Below are 19,838 nucleotides of genomic sequence, written 5' to 3'. Positions count from 1 at the left end.
CATCCTACTGCCGGTCACTCCTGTTCCTCCATAAAATGCTCAGTGGGAGCGACCACTTCCAGCTGCCCTAGTTGGTGGCCAAACACCCCTGCTAGGGCTCAACTGTCCAGCTGCCTGCCTGCGATCCTTCTCTCGCTCACTCACTCGTTCGCTCACACCGGCCGTCTCTCCACGCTGCTTCCTGCTTTCCTGCAACCTCCATCTTTCTTTTTCCTTCCTTTTTTTTCTCCTCCCCTGGCCGCCTTGCGCTTCTGTTTATGAAGAGGACGTGGCAGCTGTGGCAAATCAGCAGCTCCCGGGAACAATTTCAGATGTGGACGATTTCCCACCTGTGCACCTACAGTGGGTGAGAAATGCCCACATCACTAGCTCCCAAGGAGCCGCTGTAATAAGAATGTAAGTTTAATGTCACTGTGCTCTGTGCAAAAATTATTTTATAAATCCACTCACATGTACAGGCCAAAGTTAGCACTCAGGGGCTCTCAGCATTCAGAACTGCTAGGCAAGCATTTGAAGAGAGAAGGTACAACTATGAGAATGGGCCTTGGACTATTTCTGTATGTTAGAGATGAAATGGAATCCTCTCCTTCCCTTGTTTGGAACCTACAGTGGTGCTTGAAAGTTTGTGAACCCTTTAGAATTTTCTATATTTCTGCATAAATATGACCTAAAACATCATCAGATCTTCACTCAAGTCCTAAAAGTAGATAAAGAGAAACCAGTTAAACAAATGAGACAAAAATATTATACTTGGTCATTTATTTATTAAGGAAAACGATCAAATATTACATATTTGTGAGTGGCAAAAGTATGTGAACCTCACGGATGATCAGTTAGTTTGATGGTGAAATTCGAGTCAATGGGATGCCAATCAGGTGTGAGTGGGCACCCTGTGTTATTTAAAGAACAGAATCTATCAAAGTCTGCTCTTCACAACACATGTTTGTGGAAGTGTATCATGGCACGAACAAAGGAGATTTCTGAGGACCTCACAAGAAGAGTTGTTGATGCTCATCAGGCCAGAAAAGGTTACAAAACCATCTCTAAAGAGTTTGGACTCCACCAATCCACAGTCAGACAGATTGTGTACAAATGGAGGAAATTCAAGACCATTGTTGGTCGACCAACAAAGATCACACCAAGAGCAAGGCATGTAATAGTCGGCGAGGTCACAATGGACCCCAAGGTAACTTCTAAGCGACTGAAGGCCTCTCTCACATTGGCTAATGTTCACATTCATGAGTCCACCATCAGGAGAACACTGAACAACAATGGTGTACATGGCAGGGTTGCAAGGAGAAAGCCACTGCTCTCCAAAAACAACATTAATGCTCATCTGCAGTTTGCTAAAGATCACGTGGACAAACCAGAAGGCTGTTGGAAGAATGTTTTGTGGACGGATGAGACCAAAATAGAACTTTTTGGTTTAAATGACAAGCGTTATGTTTGGAGAAAGGAAAACACTGCATTCCAGCATAAGAACCTTCTCCCATCTGTGAAACATGGTGGTGGTATCACGGTTTGGGCCTGTTGTGCTGCATCTGGGCCAGGACGGCTTGCCTTCATTGATGGAACAATGAATTCTGAATTATATCAGAGAATTCTAAAGGAAAATGTCAGGACATCTGTCCATGAACTGAATCTCAAGAGAAGGTGGGTCATGCAGCAAGACAACGACCCTAAGCACACAAGTCGTTCTACCAAAGAATGGTTAAAGAAGAATAAAGTGAATGTTCTGGAATGGCCAAGTCAAAGTCCTGACCTTAATCCAATGGAAATGTTGTGGAAGGACCTGAAGAGAGCAGTTCATGTGAGGAAACCCACCAACATCCCAGAGTTGAAGCTGTTCTGTACGGAGGAGTGGGCGAAAATTCCTCCAAGCCGGTGTGCAGGAATGAGCAAAAGTTACCGGAAACGTTTAGTTGTAGTTATTGGGGGTCACAGCAGATACTGAAAGCAAAGGTTCACATACTTTTGCCACTCACAAATATGTGATATTCGATCATTTTCCTTAATAAATAAATGACCAAGTATAATATTTTTGTCTCATTTGTTTAACTGGTTTCTCTTTATCTGCTTTTAGGACTTGAGTGAAGATCTGATGATGTTTTAGGTCATATTTATGCAGAAATATAGAAAATTCTAAAAGGTTCACAAACTTTCAAGCACAACTGTAAGGTCCTGCACGTGGAGAAGACAGTATAAAAAGACTTCAAAGCCGATGGACGGATCGGTGATAACGTCATTCGCCCTGAAAAGCCTTCCAGCGCAGCAACTAAAGATGGCAGACTGTGTAGATCAAGATGCCACCTTGGTATTGTCTTGCTATAGGCTTCTCATCTGTAATGCCGCGTAAATCGTCAGTAAAGAAAGCTGAGTTATTTTCTCTTATGTGATTTTTGCTGCCGTATCACTATGGGAGGGATATTGCCTTTTAATATCATATTTATATAGTTTTCGGTTATTTAAAATGCTGCAATTACAAAAGAACTTATTCCAACTAGGGAGCTACAAGGAAACAACCGCTTCAGCCACACAACCACCATGCCCCCTTGCTAAGCCGCGAGCGTGAAGATTATTTATTTTAAAAATGGCCCTTTGACATGAGCTGTGGACCCCGCTATACCACATGTATGTCTTGTATTAAAATGAGGAAAACATAAAAATGTATAAGAGCGGAGAGCACAGGACCCGTGTCAGACGATAGCATTCACACGAATGAGAGGTTGAGTGGACCGTGAGCCTGGTTAAATCTCCTGGCATAAAGTATCGTCTCACGGGACTTGAAATTATCTCTCTGAAAAAGTCTCGTCTCATCCCTGGGTTTTTTTATATCAAGTTTTGATATTTTGATTTGATTTTGAAACTCTTATGAAGAGAGAAAGGCATACAGTGACAAATGCGCTCAATAATGTTTAAACATTTAAGGTAAGGTGAACTCATCTTGGTAATAATTTCTCCTCTACCTATACAGAATGCATCAATGTATCTTTAATTATGATATATAAGCCTCTTATGATTTGTGATTTTATCACTGGAACAGTAGTTTTATATATTTGGAATGACATTGTTTTCTTTTTTCAAAAAAAAAAAAAAAAGTAATAAAAATGGTAAAAGGAAACATATCATGCAAGGACCGACACCGTACATCAAACAGGAGAAAACACAAAACCATGTAAATAAATTCGTAACTCTACTGTGGAATTGATAATGTCATGTTTTGTGAAGGGTGGCACGGTGGCGCAGTGGGTGGCGCTGCTGCCTCGCAGTTAGGAGACCGGGTTCTAGTGTTGCCTGTTCTCCCCGTGTCTGCGTGGCTTTCCTCCCACAGTCCAAAGACATGCAGGTCAGGAGCATTAGCGATCCTAAATTGTCCCGTGTATGTGTGCCCTGTGGTGGGCTGGCACCCTGCCCAGGGTTTGTTTTACTGCCTTGCGCCCTGTGTTGGCTGGGATTGGCTCCAGCAGACCCCCGTGACCCTGTAGTTAGGATATTGCGGGTGGGATAATAGATGGATGTTTTGTGAAAAAATGTCTAAAAGTTGCACCTGTCCATACGTCCTTATTAACTTATCTCGATTTGGACATCTCTAGCTCTGGGCTCTGAGTATCCACAAGCTCTTCAAAAGCAGTGGTGAAGTGAAGAATTAAATCGGTTCAGGTTTAAATTACAACCACTACACACATCCGGTCCAAATTCTATTTATTAATTTCTTCCAAACTTATACAAATGTGAAGGTATCATCTTAATAAATAATAAACATAAATTAGCTATCCCAGTTTCTTTCTCTTAAGTTTGCCAATGTTAACATTAGTCATTAACAGGTACTTTATTTATCCAGTAGATGGCATGCTACAGTCAAGATAACATCAATATCAGGAAATTACTAGAATGTTAAACCATGAAGCATTTCCTCAACTTAAATAAGTAATTATTCTTAACATATATACATATTATACATGAGGAAACCGTAATACTGTAATTGTATAACAAACAATATGTGTTGTAAGAAAGGCGCTATATAGCGCCCGACCCGACACAGATTGGACACAGGAGGCGCGTATAAAATTAAATACATTTTTATTTTTCTTCAGCTGTGAGACACATCTTCCCCGTGTCTCACTAGCCCAACACAGTCCCAAGCACACAATACACTTTCCTCTTCTCACTCCACCGCTCCTCACCAAGCTTCGTCCTCCTTCCACCCGACTCTGGCCACTGAGTGGTGGTCGCTGGCTCCTTTTATAATTAACCCGGAAGTGCTCCAGGTGCTTCATCCCTCATTTCCTACTTCGCTTCTGGGTATAATGGATTGGCTGCCCTCATGGGCTCAGGAGTCCCAAATATAGCGCCCCCTGGTGGTACCTGCTGGACCCAACAGGGCTGCACCCAACTCCAATTCCCAGGATGCCCTGCGGGAACCCGATATACTGTTTCACCCAACTAGCGTTCAGGGGGAGGTATTGCAACGTCCATGGCTGTTCCCCCTGAATATAGTGTGTAGGGGCGTCCCGGCTAGGTAAGGGCGCCAAGCCCCAGTCACAGTGTGAAACTCCAATTAGCGTCTGCTCAACTATACTTTAGTTTCCTCAAATGTCTATATTTAGAAACTGTACTAAAATATATATTGTGGAGCCGACCCGGACACAGACAGGCGGACATGTTGTTCTTCACCACCACACGTATTTATTATATACAATATTTACAAATAATGGTCACTCAGACCCAGTTCAATGTGCACAAACCCCAACACACAGTCCTGGCCTCACAAATGCCTCTCTTCGGGCCGCCTCCACACTCCTCACGTGCCTTGTCCTGCTTCCACCCGACTCCAGCCCTGAGTGAAGGGAGACGGCCCCTTTTATACGCTCCCGGATGAGCTCCAGGTGGTTCCCGGCATTCCCTCGTTGGCCACGCCCCAACGTGGCGGAAGTGCCGGATGTTCCCCCGGCAGCTCTCCGGGTATCCATCTAAATCTTCCCCCCAGCACTTCCTGGTGTGGTGGAAGTGCTGAGGTCACAAGTTCCCAAGGCATTGGGGCGCCTCCTGGCGGTGACCACGGGCCCCTACAGGGTGGGGCTTCCATGCCCTGAACCCGTAGCCCCCAAAGCAACCAGGAAGGCGGCCCCCACGTCATCCCAGATGGGCACACGCCCACTTCCGGTCCTCCAAGGTGTCCCGGCCGGGTCGTCGCCCCTGGCATCCGCAACAATATATATATCCAAATTACAAATTTAAACACATAAACAATATACTTTAAGGACAAACAGTTAAATTCCACTTACTTTATAAATAATTAAGCAAACTTTCACATTTAACAAATGAAGCTTCTACTCTACTGCTCAGACGCCACCAAACTAATCTATAAGGTTCAACGTGAAGCCCTGTGATTGGCCAAGTTCCAGCTCAGCGCAGGCCAATCACAATAACTAATAAATCAAGGACAACTAATTAAAGGGATACAACACATGAATAATATTTTGCCTTTTCAACAAGTGGACACATCATGACAGAATAAAAAACCTAAGGCGCAAACATTTTAATGTGCAGGGGAACCATTTTTTTATCATTTTTGTAAAGTATCCTCTAAATTAATTTCTGCAGCAACTATTCAAAGTAGAAATAAACCGCCCACCGGCTGAGCCACTTAGAAGATAGTTTTGACCTGGCAAAAATACGACCTGGCAGGGAAGGCGAGGTGACACTTTGAATGGGCGTGCATTTGTTGTTTTGCGGATTTTTCCTGCACGGCCGGGAACCTTGCCCCACTGGGAGGCCTGGAGAAGCAGGGGACCGTGAGAGGGGCAATTCCTTCCCCTAGTCCGCAAGAGAGCAGCCATCCTGGATTGTCTGGCAGCCACGGAACTGGAAGGCTTAACCCTGTGGGGATCCATGGCCACCGCCAAGGGGTGCCCAAAGGACTAAAGAGCCTTGGAAGTGCTGCAGGGAGATTATCGGGGAGCACCTGAAGCACATCCGGGTGCATTATAAAAGGGGCCGCCACCTCACTCCATTCAGGGAGCTGGAGTCGGGAGGAGGAGGACAAAGCTGCCTAGGAGGAGTGGAGGAGGAAGAAGAGTGAATTTTTGAGGTGTTTTTCTTTTCTGTATGTTTTGGGAACTGTGTAGGGCCAATGGGACACGGGGAAGACTGGCTCCTAGGGTTGTGACCAGCGGGTAATTGGAGTGACAGGATTAAAGATCGGCCGGATGTTCCTTTCATATCCATCCATCCATCCATTATCCAACCCGCTATATCCTTACTACAGGGTCACTGGGGTCTGCTGGAGCCAATCCCAGCCAGCACAGGGCGCAAGGCAGGAAACAAATCCCAGGCGGGGCGCCAGCCCACCTCAGGGTGCACACACACACACACACACACACACAAGGGAAAGTTTAGAATCGCCAATGCACCTAACCTGCATGTCTTTGGACTGTTGGTGGAAATCCACGCAGACACGGGGAGAACATGCACGTGGACGTGTATAAACATGGTGTGCCTATGAGCACAGTGGTAAATGTTTGACCTTGTTCAGTGAGTTTCTCTTGTTGTTATCTATGAGTCAGCATGGACCATTTGCACCACAAGCCGTGAGCAGTGATCTGCTATCTATGGGTTGAAGGTACACGGGTGGCCCAGATCTTTGCAAGGCTTTCTTCACGATTTGGAGGCTGTGTTTCATCATGGTGGATTGTTTACAAATGAATTGAGAAGTTCAAAAATGGTCAGACATGAAGGAATGGGAAGCCAGTCCACATCTACTACTGGCAACAACATTTGAACAAGACCATGCCATGGTTCTGACAAAACGCTAAGGATGTTGGCCCCTGGAACATCCTCATCCCATAAAAAAACAGCAAGAACTGAGAGAAGCTGCTATATTTACTCCAAAGACACAACAAGAAAAATGGACTGATCAAGTGTGAAACCTGACCACTGTGACCACAGTCATGGCATGTGTCCAGATCTGTGTGGGGAAAGCTTTACAGCCAATGCCAAGAAAATTAGCACAATGGGTAATTATTAACTTACCCTCATATTTCAAGTCTTGATACTTTGACTACATCCTCACCTCCTTCCTTATGACCACTTTACAATGAGCAGCTAAACAATCTTGTTCCTTTTACTCACATCTCAAAGCCTCCAGAATTGACTTAAACCATCCTCTGATAAGGTCAGCAAGCACACTAACTCACCTTTACCTGCACATCGGGAACTAGTGTGTTTTAGGCAGGCAATTGTATCTGATTTTCAAAACATGGTGTATGGGATCCAAGTCCAAGTAAATGTAGAGGGATTTACAGTATATGGGATCATGGATTGCTAGGAACTAGTGTGTGGTAGGCAGGCACTCACACCTGATTTTCAAAACATGGTCTTATGGGCTGCACATGGTGGCATTTTCAACTTAATGTAAAGGGACTTATATGGGACCCGTATTGCTAGTAATTGGAGGGCAGTAAGGGTACTGTCAAATAAGTGCAAAGGGACTTCTGTGGGATCATAAATTACTAGTAACTAGTGTGTGGTAGGCAGCCACTCACATCTGACTTTTAAAACAAGGTGTATGGGATCCAAGCTCAAGTAAATGTAAAGGGATTTATATGGGATCATGGATTGCTAGTAACTAGTGTGTGGTAGGCAGGCGCTCACATCTGATTTTCAAAACCGGGTCTTATGGGCTCCACGTAATGGCACTTTCAAGTATAAAGGGAATTATGTGGGATCATGGATTACTAGGGACTAGGATATTGTAGGCAGGCACTCATACCTGACTTTCAAAACAAGTAAGGCCACTATCACAATAAGTGCAAAGGGACTTCTATGGGATCCTGAATTGCTAGTAACTAGCGTGTGGTAGGCAGGCGCTCATATCTGATTTTCAAAACAGGGTCTTATGGGCTCCACGTAATAACACTTTCAAGTAAATGTAAAGGGGCTTATATGGGATCCGTAATGTTAGGAATTGGAGGCAAGTAAGGGTACTGTCAAATAAGTGTAAAGGGACGCACATTGGGTCATGAATAGCTAGTAACAAGTGTGTTTTAGGCAGGCACTCACATCTGACTTTCAAAACATTGGTGTATGGGATCCAAGCTCAAGTAAATGTACAGGGATTTATATGAGATCATGGATTGCTAGGAACCAGCGTGTGGCAGGCAGGCACTTACATCAGTCTTTCAAAACAGGGTCTTATGGTCTCCACGTAATGGCCCATTCAAGTAAGTATAAATGGACTTATGTGGGATCTGTATTGCTAGGAACTAGGATATTGCAGGCAGGCACTCACACCTAACCTTTGTGGGATCCAGTGATTGAGGTAAATCCTTGCAGGTTCCCAGTTCTGCCACTATCAGGTTAGGGTCAGAGACTGAGACAGTTACACATGTGTTAAATTCTTATTAAGCCCCCATCTCATTTCTCTTTACTGGGCATCTCAGTGGACAATTAGCCTTTTCGATCATGAATTATACATAATTTGACACCAATGTCTTTTTCAGCAATCTATCCACACGGTAGAAAGGCAGGGTGGCTCAGTTGAAACTGCTGGTCAGCCCATTCTGTTTTACAAAGACGCACAAAGTGAAGCAACTATTACCAATATGTTCATCCAATTATGTAAAAGTGTGTAGCTTTTTATACCATCCCCCCATAACGAATTAAGTCAAAAATATACATTTGTGGAGATTTTCATCTAGGCTGAGGTTTTCAAGACTGGAACAGAATGGAATTTGAAACGTTTTAGCCAAAAATGTTTCCATGGTAAAGGTGTTTTTTGCAGAAACGTTTCAGATTTCGTTCCGTTCTCCGACGTCGCCTTCATCGACAAAAGCATGCAAGGTAAGTCTGTCCGAAAGATAGAAAGGCGGCCGAGGATGGGTTTGGTTTTGTATGGAGAGCATCTCATCCTGCTGGGCCACCGTGGGTGTTCAATGACTGATCCTGAATGCTCCACGTCCCTAAACTCCCTCCTTGTTTTGCTTTCAGGCTTTTCAGTAATCTCTCGCAAAGGTCCTCTATGAACGTGAGGAGCACTTGGGGGCGTTTAATCCGATCCAGGACGCCAGCAGGATGTCTCAGGTCTTTGTTCTTACCCTTCTAGCTTTCTCAGTCAACATTCAGGTAAGCAAATGTGGTGAGTCGGGGTGTTGGAATGGGAGCCATTTCTGCTATCAAGACGTTCATTCGTTTATTCCGTGGGCCGGTTTTGTCCAGTTTATGGCTGTGGTGAGCAGATCTTGTCCTGCTACAGCTGGGTCACATGGCAGAAACCGATGGCGCTGCCTCAAAAGGAGACAGGTGGAAACACAAGACCCTGTGCCCAATTCGCAATCTACAATCGGCACTCCCTCATCACGCACACATCAAAATTGACAATACAGACATGTCTGAACATTTTAATAAAACGATACGCAAGACCCTGACATTCACTCACGTTGAGATCTCAAGTTAGCGGAAGGGAGCAGCGGCGTTACTCACAACTGGAGGCAACGGGACGTCACGTTTGCAATTCTCCCACGTTATGGAATTTCACAAAAAACTTGGTGCAAGCAACATGAGCCTTCCATGAGAACTTGAACAGCAAAGTTCTTAACTGCAGACCACTGTCAGATGACCACCGCAGTAGAGCAGAAGTCCTCCAAGGTGACATACTGGCTGCATTCCTATTCGCTTATGTAAAAGTGCCACTCAGCAGAGCTTCATTATTCAACTTCGGGATGGCAAGGGAACACTGAATAACGGTGAAATGACTTGGATCAGGCCGACGGTTGAACATTTATGGGAGTCAACCAGGAAAGAACGCAGCAGCAGCGACGTGAGGGAACTCAGTAAGTCGCTACTCTGGCTGACCTACAAAATCAATGTGAGCAAGATGGAGCAAATGCAAATAAATCCGGATTGTGGCCAACATCTCCAGTTCTGTGGTGTCCATGAAAGCACCTCTAAGGTTCCTTTAAGATTAGATGAGATAAAACTTTATTAATCTCATGGAGAAATTCAGATGCACACAGCAGCGGAAACAAAAAACAAGAATACAAACTCACAGGACAGATAATAGATAGATAGCTATGAAAGGCACTATATGATAGATAGATAGATAGGAAAGGCACTATATGATAGATAGATAGATAGATAGATAGATAGATAGATAGATAGATAGATAGATACTTTATTAATCCCAAGGGGAAATTCCCATACTCCAGCAGCAGCATACCGATAAAGAACAATATTAAATTTAAGAGTGATAACAATGCAGGTATAACAGACAATAACTTTGTATAATGTTAACGTTTACCCCCCGAGTCGCATAGTGTGGGGTCTCCTCAGTCTGTCAGTGGAGCAGGATGGTGACAGCAGTCTGTCGCTGAAGCTGCTCCTCTGTCTGAAGATGATCCTGTTCAGTGAATGGAGTGGATTCTCCATGATTGACAGGAGTCTGCTCAGCGCCCGTCGCTCTGCCATGGATGTCAAACTGTTCAGCTCCGTGCCTACAACAGAGCCTGCCTTCCTTACCAGTTTGTCCAGGCGTGAGGCGTCCCTCTTCTTTATGCTGCCTCCCCAGCACACCAACGTGTAGAAGATGGCGCTCACCACAACCGTCTGGTAGAACATCAGCAGCATCTTATTGCAGATGTTGAAGGACGCCAGTCTTCTAATGAAGTATAGTCGGCTCTGTCTTCTCTTGTACAGATCATCAGTATTGGTAGTCCAGTCCAGTTTATCATCCAACTGCACTCCCAGGTATTTGTAGGTCTGTACCCTCTGCACAGTCACCTCTGATGATCACAGGGTCCATGAGGGGCCTGGGCCTCCTAAAATCCACCACCAGCTCCTTGGTCTTGCTGGTATTCAGGTGTAAGTGGTTTGAGTCGCACCATTTCACAAAGTCTTTGATCAGCTTCCTATACTCCTCCTCCTGCCCACTCCTGATGCAGCCCACCATAGCAGTGTCGTCAGTGAACTTTTGCACGTGGCAGGACTCCGAGTTGTATTGGAAGTCAATAATATAGCCAATCAATCAATCAATAATCAAATGAATGAGCACATTGAATTGCCTGATAGCAGTGGGCAGGAAAGACCCCCAGAGGTGCTTCTTAGCACACCATGGTGGAGGAATGAGCCTGTGGCTAATAGTGTTACAAGAGAGAGTGAGGACATTTGTTGTGATGGCATCCAATTTTGCCACTGTCCCCTTTTCTGTCACAGTGTGTCCAGGGATGGCCCCGTGATGGAGTAGGCCTTCCTGCTTCTTTTCAGCTCCATTTGCTACTCCAGGGTGCAGCAGCGTAGAGCACCACACTGGCAACTATGGACTGGTAGAACATTTCCAGCACACATCCTAAGATTGGGGTTTCCTTAGCAAGTCCAGTCTGCTCAGTCCAGTTTGGCGGTACTTGTTGCTCTGCACCAGTTCCATGGAATAATGACTAGTCTCAGAGGCGTCTTGGAGGTCCACCAGCAGCTCTTTTGTCTTGCTGATGTCATGTTGTTGGAGATAAAGTCCTCTGTGACCTTCCTGAGCGCTGACTCATCTCCATTATTAACACAGCCTACGATAGACGAGTCCTCTGAACGTTTCTGTAGATGGCAAGTGCTGGTAGTCTGTGGTGTAGAGGACAGGACAGACCCCTGAGGTGCCCCAGTGTTTCACACCATCATGTCTGACGCTGAGCCCCTCAGCCTCACAAACTGGTGTCTGTTGGTTAGCTGGTCCATGATCCATGCATCAAGATTCAAAGCCTTGAGCTTCTTCTCCAGTTGGTGAGGCAGATCGGTCTTTAAAGCACTGGAGAAATTGAGGACCATGAGCCTGACTGTGGTGTCAGCTTTGCCCAAAGTGGAGCGTCGAGATGAGAGTATCCTGCACACTGATAGGCACACTACAGAGGATCCAGATGTTCTGACACCGGGGGTCAGAGCTGTTTTAGGACCACTCAGAGGTCTTCATGATGTGTGAAGGAAGAGCAACTGGTCTGAAGTCCTTGGGATCACCGGTGGACTGGTTAATACTGGAAAGGCCTAAAGTATTGGCCGTGATGGACATGCATCGCTCACGTCTCGGGTGTAAAGATATAAATGTCAGCGTCATGCACTCCTCTGCCGTCTGAGTTTGTGTCTCATTCAAAACCGAAAACTCAGCGTTGTTATCGAGCTCTCCGGATACAAACTCCATTCAGTTCGATTTTTGGAAACAATCTCAGCTAAAATCAAGAAGCTGGTCAGAGGCTTCAGAACACGGACTGCTCTCCCATCTACGTTGTGGGCATGTACTATAGCTTTAAACCGTCACTGGTGAACTGACGTGGGCACAGCACGTTACGGCTCATGTCCAGAAGGCTCAGCAAGCACCTTTACGTCCTCTAATGTCTGAATGCGGCTCAGATCTCGCCATTCAGCTCTTCTACAGGGGCCCAGCAGAGCCCATCCTCGCTGTCTGCGTTAACATCCTGGCATGGCCATCTGCTCGTGAGATGGTGCTGAAGGACATTACCGGCCCCCCAGCTGCCCTCTGTTCCGGACACACACAACACTCGCTGCCTTAGAAAGACAAACAGGATAATTAAAGACCCCGGCCATCCTGCACGGACGCGTCTCTCACTTCTCCCTCTGGGGCCATTGGCACTCACAGCAGTGGATTCAGGGACAGTTTCTGTCAGCAGGTCAGAAGGTGACTGAGCAGCCATAATAACAATAACATAATGACAGCCACAGTAACAGCTCTGTACTTCTTCATCTTGTATATCTGTTTGTGTCTCATTCTATGTACAGTACTCAGAAAGCATTCAGACTCCTTCACGTCCTGCACACTTTATTGTCTTGTAGATTTCATTTTAAATAGATACAGTTGCCATTTTTGCCCATCAGTCTACACTCAACAACCCGTAATGACAAAGGGAGCACATGCGTTCAAAAAGGGTTGCAGATTTATTAAAAATATAAGTATTCAGATTCTTAATTCAGCACTTTGTAGAAGCCCCTTGAGCAGCAATTCCAGCTTTGAGTTATCTTGGTCTTCTACAAGCTTTGCACTCCTAGATTTGGGCAGTTTATCTCATTCTTCCTGGCAGACTCTCTGAAGTTCTGTTAGATTGGATGAGACGCGTCTGTAAGCTGCCATCTTCAGGTCTCTCCACACATGCTCTATGTAGCTTTGGCTGGGCTGCTCAAGGATACTCAAGAGACTTTTCCAGAAGCCATACCAGTGCTCTCTTGGCCATATGCTTTAGGATTTGTAGTAATAATAAGCATTACTGTAAATGTTTCTGAATCGCCATGTGTTGGAATGACAATTACAATGCATATGCCTCTGTTATATGCTATTTGGGATGGGATTTGCAAAAAGTGTTTATGTTTGTGATGCACCATCTGTTGAAATGACAAATGCAATGCATTTTATTATTACAAATGTTTGTGGTGCACCATATGTTGGAATAACAAATGCAATACATTTTATTATTACAATTGATTGTTATGTACCATATGTTGGAAAGATAGAGCTATAGCAACCAGACTGACAAACAGATACACGGACACTTGTCATTTTTAAAGGTGGACTAGCCATGCTACCTGTCTAAGATGGGTTGAAATCTAAGTAATCGATGTAAACCTCTTCATTAACATTTGTTGTGCACCAACTACTGGAATGTATTTTCTAATGCATGTTGTAATAAAATACACTGCATTTGTCATTCCAACAGATGGCACATCAGAATCATTTTTAGAAACAAAATGAATTATTACAAATGTCTGTGATGCCCCCCTCTGTTGGAATGTTGGATACAATGCATTTTATACGGCAAATGTTTGTGATGTGCCATCTGTTGGAATGAGACATGCAATGCATGTGTGTCTGTTATTTGCCATTTGGTATGGAATTTGTAAAATCAGTGTTAATGTTTGTGATGCACCATCTGTTGGAATGTTAAATGCAGTGTATATTATACTACAGTTGTTTGTGCCATCTGTTGGATTGACAAATGCAACGCATGTATCTCTGTTGTTTGCCAGTTGGTATGGGATTCATAAAAGCAGTGTTAATGTTTGTGATGCACCATCTGCTGGAATGAAAAGCGCAATTCATATGTGTCTGTTATTTTCCATTTGGTATGGGATTTGTAAAAGAAGGGTTAATGTTTATGATCTGTTGGAATGACTGAGACACAGAAGAACACACAGGCACACGGACGCCAATCCTTTAAGGTGAATACGAGAGATTTCAGTCTTTGATTTTTAAGAAGTTTGTGGGCCTTTCTGAAAACAAGAGTTCACTTTGTCATTATGCGTTTCTGAGTGTAGTCGGATGGGAAGAAATGGCAAATTTAAATTTAAAATGAAATTTAGAACATTGTAAAGTGTGCAGAGAATGAAGGAGTCTGAATGTTTCTGATTCAACTGTATGTATGTTATTTTGTTTTTTAATAGTTCATATTTTTAATATGATATAATGGGCACTATCCTGCAGAGAGTTGTTGAATCTTTTGAAGAAATTTGTTGTACTGAGTACACCTGATGCTGAACTTGAACTTGCAGTATTTCTTGGCCAGCTGCAGCCCTCTTAATACCCTGGCCTTATATTCCCAATGCTCCCCACTGGTGGACCCAAGGGTCCCTCCCAGCCCATTTATACTAAATAAATAATTATAAATTTATAATAAAAGAGAGAGGTTACACTGCAAGGGTCTTGACACAGGTGGGCACTGTACTCCGCTTTCCTTTATTTTTATCATATAAATCAATTCATGCTGTTCTTTTCACATCCCTGCCACAGCAGGTTGATGTTGGCCTCCATTTCCAGGGTGCCCTTTTTTCTTTTCTGCCAATTCAGTACCATCACCAGTATATGAGGAGGGACTCAAAACGTCCTGGAATTGGTCAGTAGCATAGGAGTAGGGTGCAATTCTTGATTTGGCCACTAGGTGTCATATACCAGGTGGCATCATGATGAGTTGATTGAGTGCATAATTCCATCCATCCATCCATTTTCTAACCCGCTGAATCCGAATACAGGGTCACGGGGGTCCGCTGGAGCCAATCCCAGCCAACACAGGGCACAAGGCAGGAACCAATCCTGGGCAGGGTGCCAACTCACCGCAGTGAGTGCATAATTCCTGACATTTAACTCTATTGTCTTTCTTCCCTTTACATCCCTGCTGGGACAGGTTAATGCTGGCCTCCCTATCTGGGATGCCCTTTTATTTTGTGCCAATTCAAGCCCTGAGCTCCATCACCAGTATATGAGGAGGGACCCACAAATTCCTGGAACTGGTCAGTAGCATGGCAGTAGGGTGCAGTTCTTGATTTGGCCACTAGGTGTCATATGCCTACAATCCGTGCAGGATTTACGTATAAGCTACACAAGCTACACCCAAAACAAATCATATTTGGCACTTACATAGAATATCTGGACTTATAAAGGGCCCCATGTCTCAAATAGCTTAGGGCCTTATCAAGTCTAAATCCGGCCCTGCCTACAATTCTGGTTAATCAGTCCGCTGAGTTGATCGAGTGCGTAATTCAACAATCGTGCAGGTGACTTTTTATGCAACCATAGCAGACTTTCAAGAGCCAAAGAAGGAGGTGTTTTCGACATCAACCGACTTGTTTGTAGAGAATTTGTTCTCCGTGGACTAAGCGTTAAGGAGCAACATTACACTAAACTGCTGAGACGTCTATGGGAAGGCACCCGGAAAAAGAACTTCTGGAGAAGTGACGCACCCACAACTGGATTTTGCACCGTGACAATGCACCTGCACCCACCGCATCATCAATTGAAGAGCATTTGGCTGAAGACAACATGGTTGTTGCTTTACACCAATCCCCGTCCCCAACACCCGGGTATTCGACCCGATCTCACACCTTGTGACTTAAAATTGACTCTGGTTTGCCATTGAAGAAATCCAGGAAAAATCGCTAGAGGCTCGGGACACAGTGCAGGAAATGTTAACAGGAATATGGAACAAGTGCATGGCACCTCAAAGCCTCTTTCAACAATTTCCAGAAATTTTGGGTCCTCCCTCATATATTCCCTCACCATTCCATTTATTTTATTTCTCTGAAATCCGTGAAATGTGATATTATTTGTATTATGCAGCATTAAAGCCACCAAATGTCACTTTGTGACCTTTTCTTTGCGACACTGCGCTTATTTGAACTCCTAATTTGAACTCAGTACTCGCTGCTCATTTCGCGATTTCTAACGGCACAAATGTTTTCTTTTCCTAGAGATTATCGGCTGAAATTATGGAGCATCTGCTGGAGAATTGGAAAGCCTACAGTCAGCAGTGCGAACATAAAATGAAAACGGACCCTCCATCTGCAGGTTAGAGAGAGAGCTGTGAAGACCGTGGCGCTGTTGGGGGGTCTCAGGACACTCTGTGGTAGTAAACACCACCGATGAGCGATCAGACGTTGGGACGGGGGGGGGCTAATGTGGGCCCGGAGAGAGTGAACGTCCTCAGCTGTATGTTAACGGAGGTCCGCTCGGAGACTGGCACATGTAGAGAGTACAGTGACACCAAACCTTGAGACGTCGGGATCGGAGCTTCTTGTTCGCTGCATTGGGACCAACACGGCCTCTTCGGGACCACCGCTCAACACTCCAATACATCAGATCATGAAGATCTGCGAGGCTTGCCAAGTCCGGTCACTGGGGTGGTCTACTCCTGAACCAAACACCAGTGGTCCTAGCCAGACAATGACTTGATTGATGCCCAATTGCCAGTCACTCCACACTCTTCCAAGTTGGACCCCCTAAGAGTGATGCCACCCCCCTCAGTTACTCCCCACAGCACTAACACACATACCGGTTTGTGTCAATGAGGCGCACGATGGCTCAACACCCCTTTGGTTATGTGCCACGTACCACCCTAATGGGGGCGTCTTACTCCACCCGCACTTGTTCTTCTATTGAGGTGCCACCTCTCAGCCTTGATGACCCGTTGGCAAGAAATCAGCAATCCAGGTGCCCTGATACCTACTTCAATCATTGGAAAGGCGCTATATAAATAAAACGTATTATTATTGATTAATAACTTAAGATTTTGTGACACATAGACACAGTCAATGGATGAAAAAACACATGGAGTTGTACATTCACGTAACGCGAGTGCCACGAAACGCCAATACTCCACTTCAGCACACCTCTTTAGTCCCGAAACCCGGACTCATACACCAGTAGTGGTGGGCAAACTCCAACCTCCCCATTAAACTTTAATAAAACGCTCCCGTTACCGTAAACCTAACATTAAACACAAGAACCATTTTAAAATGCAGCATAAATGAAATCATAATTAAGTGTTGTGACAGTAGATGGCGCTATACCAGCGCTGAACCCGACACAGACAGACACAGGGGGCACACTACTAAAACAGAGTGCTTGTCTTTTTTCTTCGCTCGTGTGGAACGTCTTCCCCGTCCCCACGAGCCCACAACACAGTCCAAAGCACAAATCTCAGTCTCAATACTTCTCTTCTTCACTCTCAGTCTTCACCACTCCTCTCTCCTCCCGGAGTGGTAGCTGCTGCCTCCTTTCATAGCCCACCCGGAAGTGCTCCAGGTGTTTGATGACCCATTTCCGGCTGCACTTCCGTGTGTTTTGGAGGAACCACCCACACAGGCTCAGGAACAACTACAGCGCCCTCTGCTGACACCCCCAGATCCCAACAGGGTTGTAGAGAACTCCATCTCCCCTGGAGGCGCTGCGGGAATCCGAGGCACCACTGCCACCCAGGGGGGCTGCCATCTAGCGCCCCGGTTGAGGTACTGATCTGACCAGGCATGTTCCCCAAGTCCATACAGTGAATATGCATCCCAGCCGGACAAGAACCCTGGCTGCCTGTGACACTGTTTAATTTTAGCTGCAGCGCCACAGAGTCTCCTGGGAATTCAGTGCCACCCGTCGCTACAATATAAAGACAAAGTAAAAACAATGTAGTGAAGTATAATAATACCAATAGGAGAAAAGTATAATAAAAAATAAAATAGATAGCAAACTGGATGGAGCCTTAGAAGCGGCTCAAGTCCTCCCAGCAGGAAGAGGCGGGTCCTGGTGGGCGGACACTAGAAGTGACATCAGAGGCGTGGCAGCTGTCAATCTTCCAGTCTGCAGAGGGAGGAAGAGAAAAAGGCATTAGGGCACAGCGCCAGCCTCTGGAGCGGCAGCAGAATTACAATCACTAGAGCCCTTCCGCCACCCCCCCTTAAAAGGTTTGGGGGTGGAAGGATCATAAATTGGATTAACCCTTTAAGCACTGCCTCATTTTTGGCCATTTTCTGCTACTTTGATTTAAGTGGCTATGGCTTCGTCATCTTTCGACTCCATTTAAGTGTACGGCCTCCGGACAAGGTCGCCACATGCGCTTAATTAGGAGTGCAACATGTCAGTCCTGAAAGTTGACCATTCAGTTACCCCACCTACTAGCCCGGTCAAACGCAATAAAACATTCATTAAAGTAGACTACGGTGAAGAATAGAGTGGATACGTGTATAATACATACATACATACCTACACATTAACTGTTCCGATATACATGTGCGGTATCTGTACATCTTCAGCCTTTCCTGTTCTTTTTCATTTTCCATCCGGATTGCCGTTGTTCTGCTAGTCTTGCGGTATCGATTCCTTATTCTTGTAAATCCGAGAAATCTGGCTAGGATGAACGGCGTAATGTTTCGCAACAGAGACCTGACTCTCCTTGTTGTCAAGTCTGTTTAAGACTTCGACACCTTCAGCCAGAGACAATGATTTCTGCGCATGGGACGACGGAGTCGACGCCATAGTCACAAGTCACGACAGCTAACTCATCACAGCTGGAGTTGTAGGGCTAATCCGTAATGTCATTCGTTGCTAACAGACTTTCGTTTAACGTGTTGGAAGTAAGACGACATTTACACGTGCACAACAAGACGCTGCTAAACGGACTACGGTGTCCACCTAGTGACTGCACTGTGAAGTGTTAGGCCTCAGGACGGTAGCGGGATTGGACATCAGCACCCGAGCGATCACAAGAGCCGGGCTACTTACATTGATGACGTCATTGGCCTGGGGCCCTCCAGGACCGGAGTTGGAGACCCCTGGTCTAGTGCATGGGTGTCAAACTCCAGGCCTGGTGGGCCGCAGTGGCTGCAGGTTTTCATTCTCACCCTTTTCTTAATTAGTGACCTGTTTTTGCTGCTAATTAACTTCTTTTGAATTAATTTTAACTGACTTGTCTTTTAAGGTTTGTTCCCCTGAAGGTAATTTCTTTCCTTAAATGGCACCCAAACAGAAATGAAATGGGAAGCGTGTGAGCCAACAGAAGACCAACTAAGTCAGGGCCTAACTAATTTCACCCCAATCAGTTGCTTAATTAGACTCTGACTGTTGTTGTTAATTAAACCCATTCTTTAATTCCATGCTTACATTGTGAAATAGCAGACATTTCCAAAATAGTTGATTTTCTCTTCTCTAAGAGCGCTTTTAAAATGTTTTGAGGACCTGAGCAGATTAGCTTTCCTGAGCCCTTTATTTTTAGATATTGCACGATCGACACAGTTTGCTGGTCATATTTTGGCTCATTTTGTATCTCCTTATTTTTTGGCTGCTAATTAAGAGTCTGAGTCTTCAAGAGCAAGTCAATTAAAATGAATTCAAAAGACGTTAACAGGTAACTAATTAAGAAAAGGGTCAGAATGAAAACCCGGCAGCCACTGGGGCCCTCCAGGACCGGAGTTGGAGACCCCTGGTCTAGTGCATGGGGGTCGAACTCTGGGCCTGGTGGGCCGCGGTGGCTGCAGGTTTTCATTCTGACCCGTTTCCCTAATCAGGGACCAGTTTTTACTGCTAATTAACTTCATTT

The 19,838-nt window shown here is 45.1% G+C and overlaps 1 protein-coding gene across 1 annotated transcript in view; it reads left to right on the top strand.

Moving 5' to 3' along the window:
- The window catches only part of LOC120517762 (glucagon receptor-like), a 199,094-nt gene that overhangs the window by 144,839 nt on the left and 34,417 nt on the right, over positions 1–19,838 (top strand). Inside the window, exons 2-3 of the mRNA XM_039740234.1 lie at positions 8,989–9,123; positions 16,225–16,321. Coding sequence (XP_039596168.1) covers positions 9,073–9,123; positions 16,225–16,321 — 148 coding nt within the window. The 5' untranslated portion in view covers positions 8,989–9,072. The remainder of the gene's footprint in view (positions 1–8,988; positions 9,124–16,224; positions 16,322–19,838) is intronic.

This window comes from Polypterus senegalus, chromosome 17 (assembly GCF_016835505.1).
Source record: "Polypterus senegalus isolate Bchr_013 chromosome 17, ASM1683550v1, whole genome shotgun sequence".
Lineage (NCBI taxonomy): Eukaryota > Metazoa > Chordata > Cladistia > Polypteriformes > Polypteridae > Polypterus > Polypterus senegalus.
Note: the sequence above shows the minus strand (reverse complement) of the source record. Positions and strands in the feature narration are given on the sequence as shown.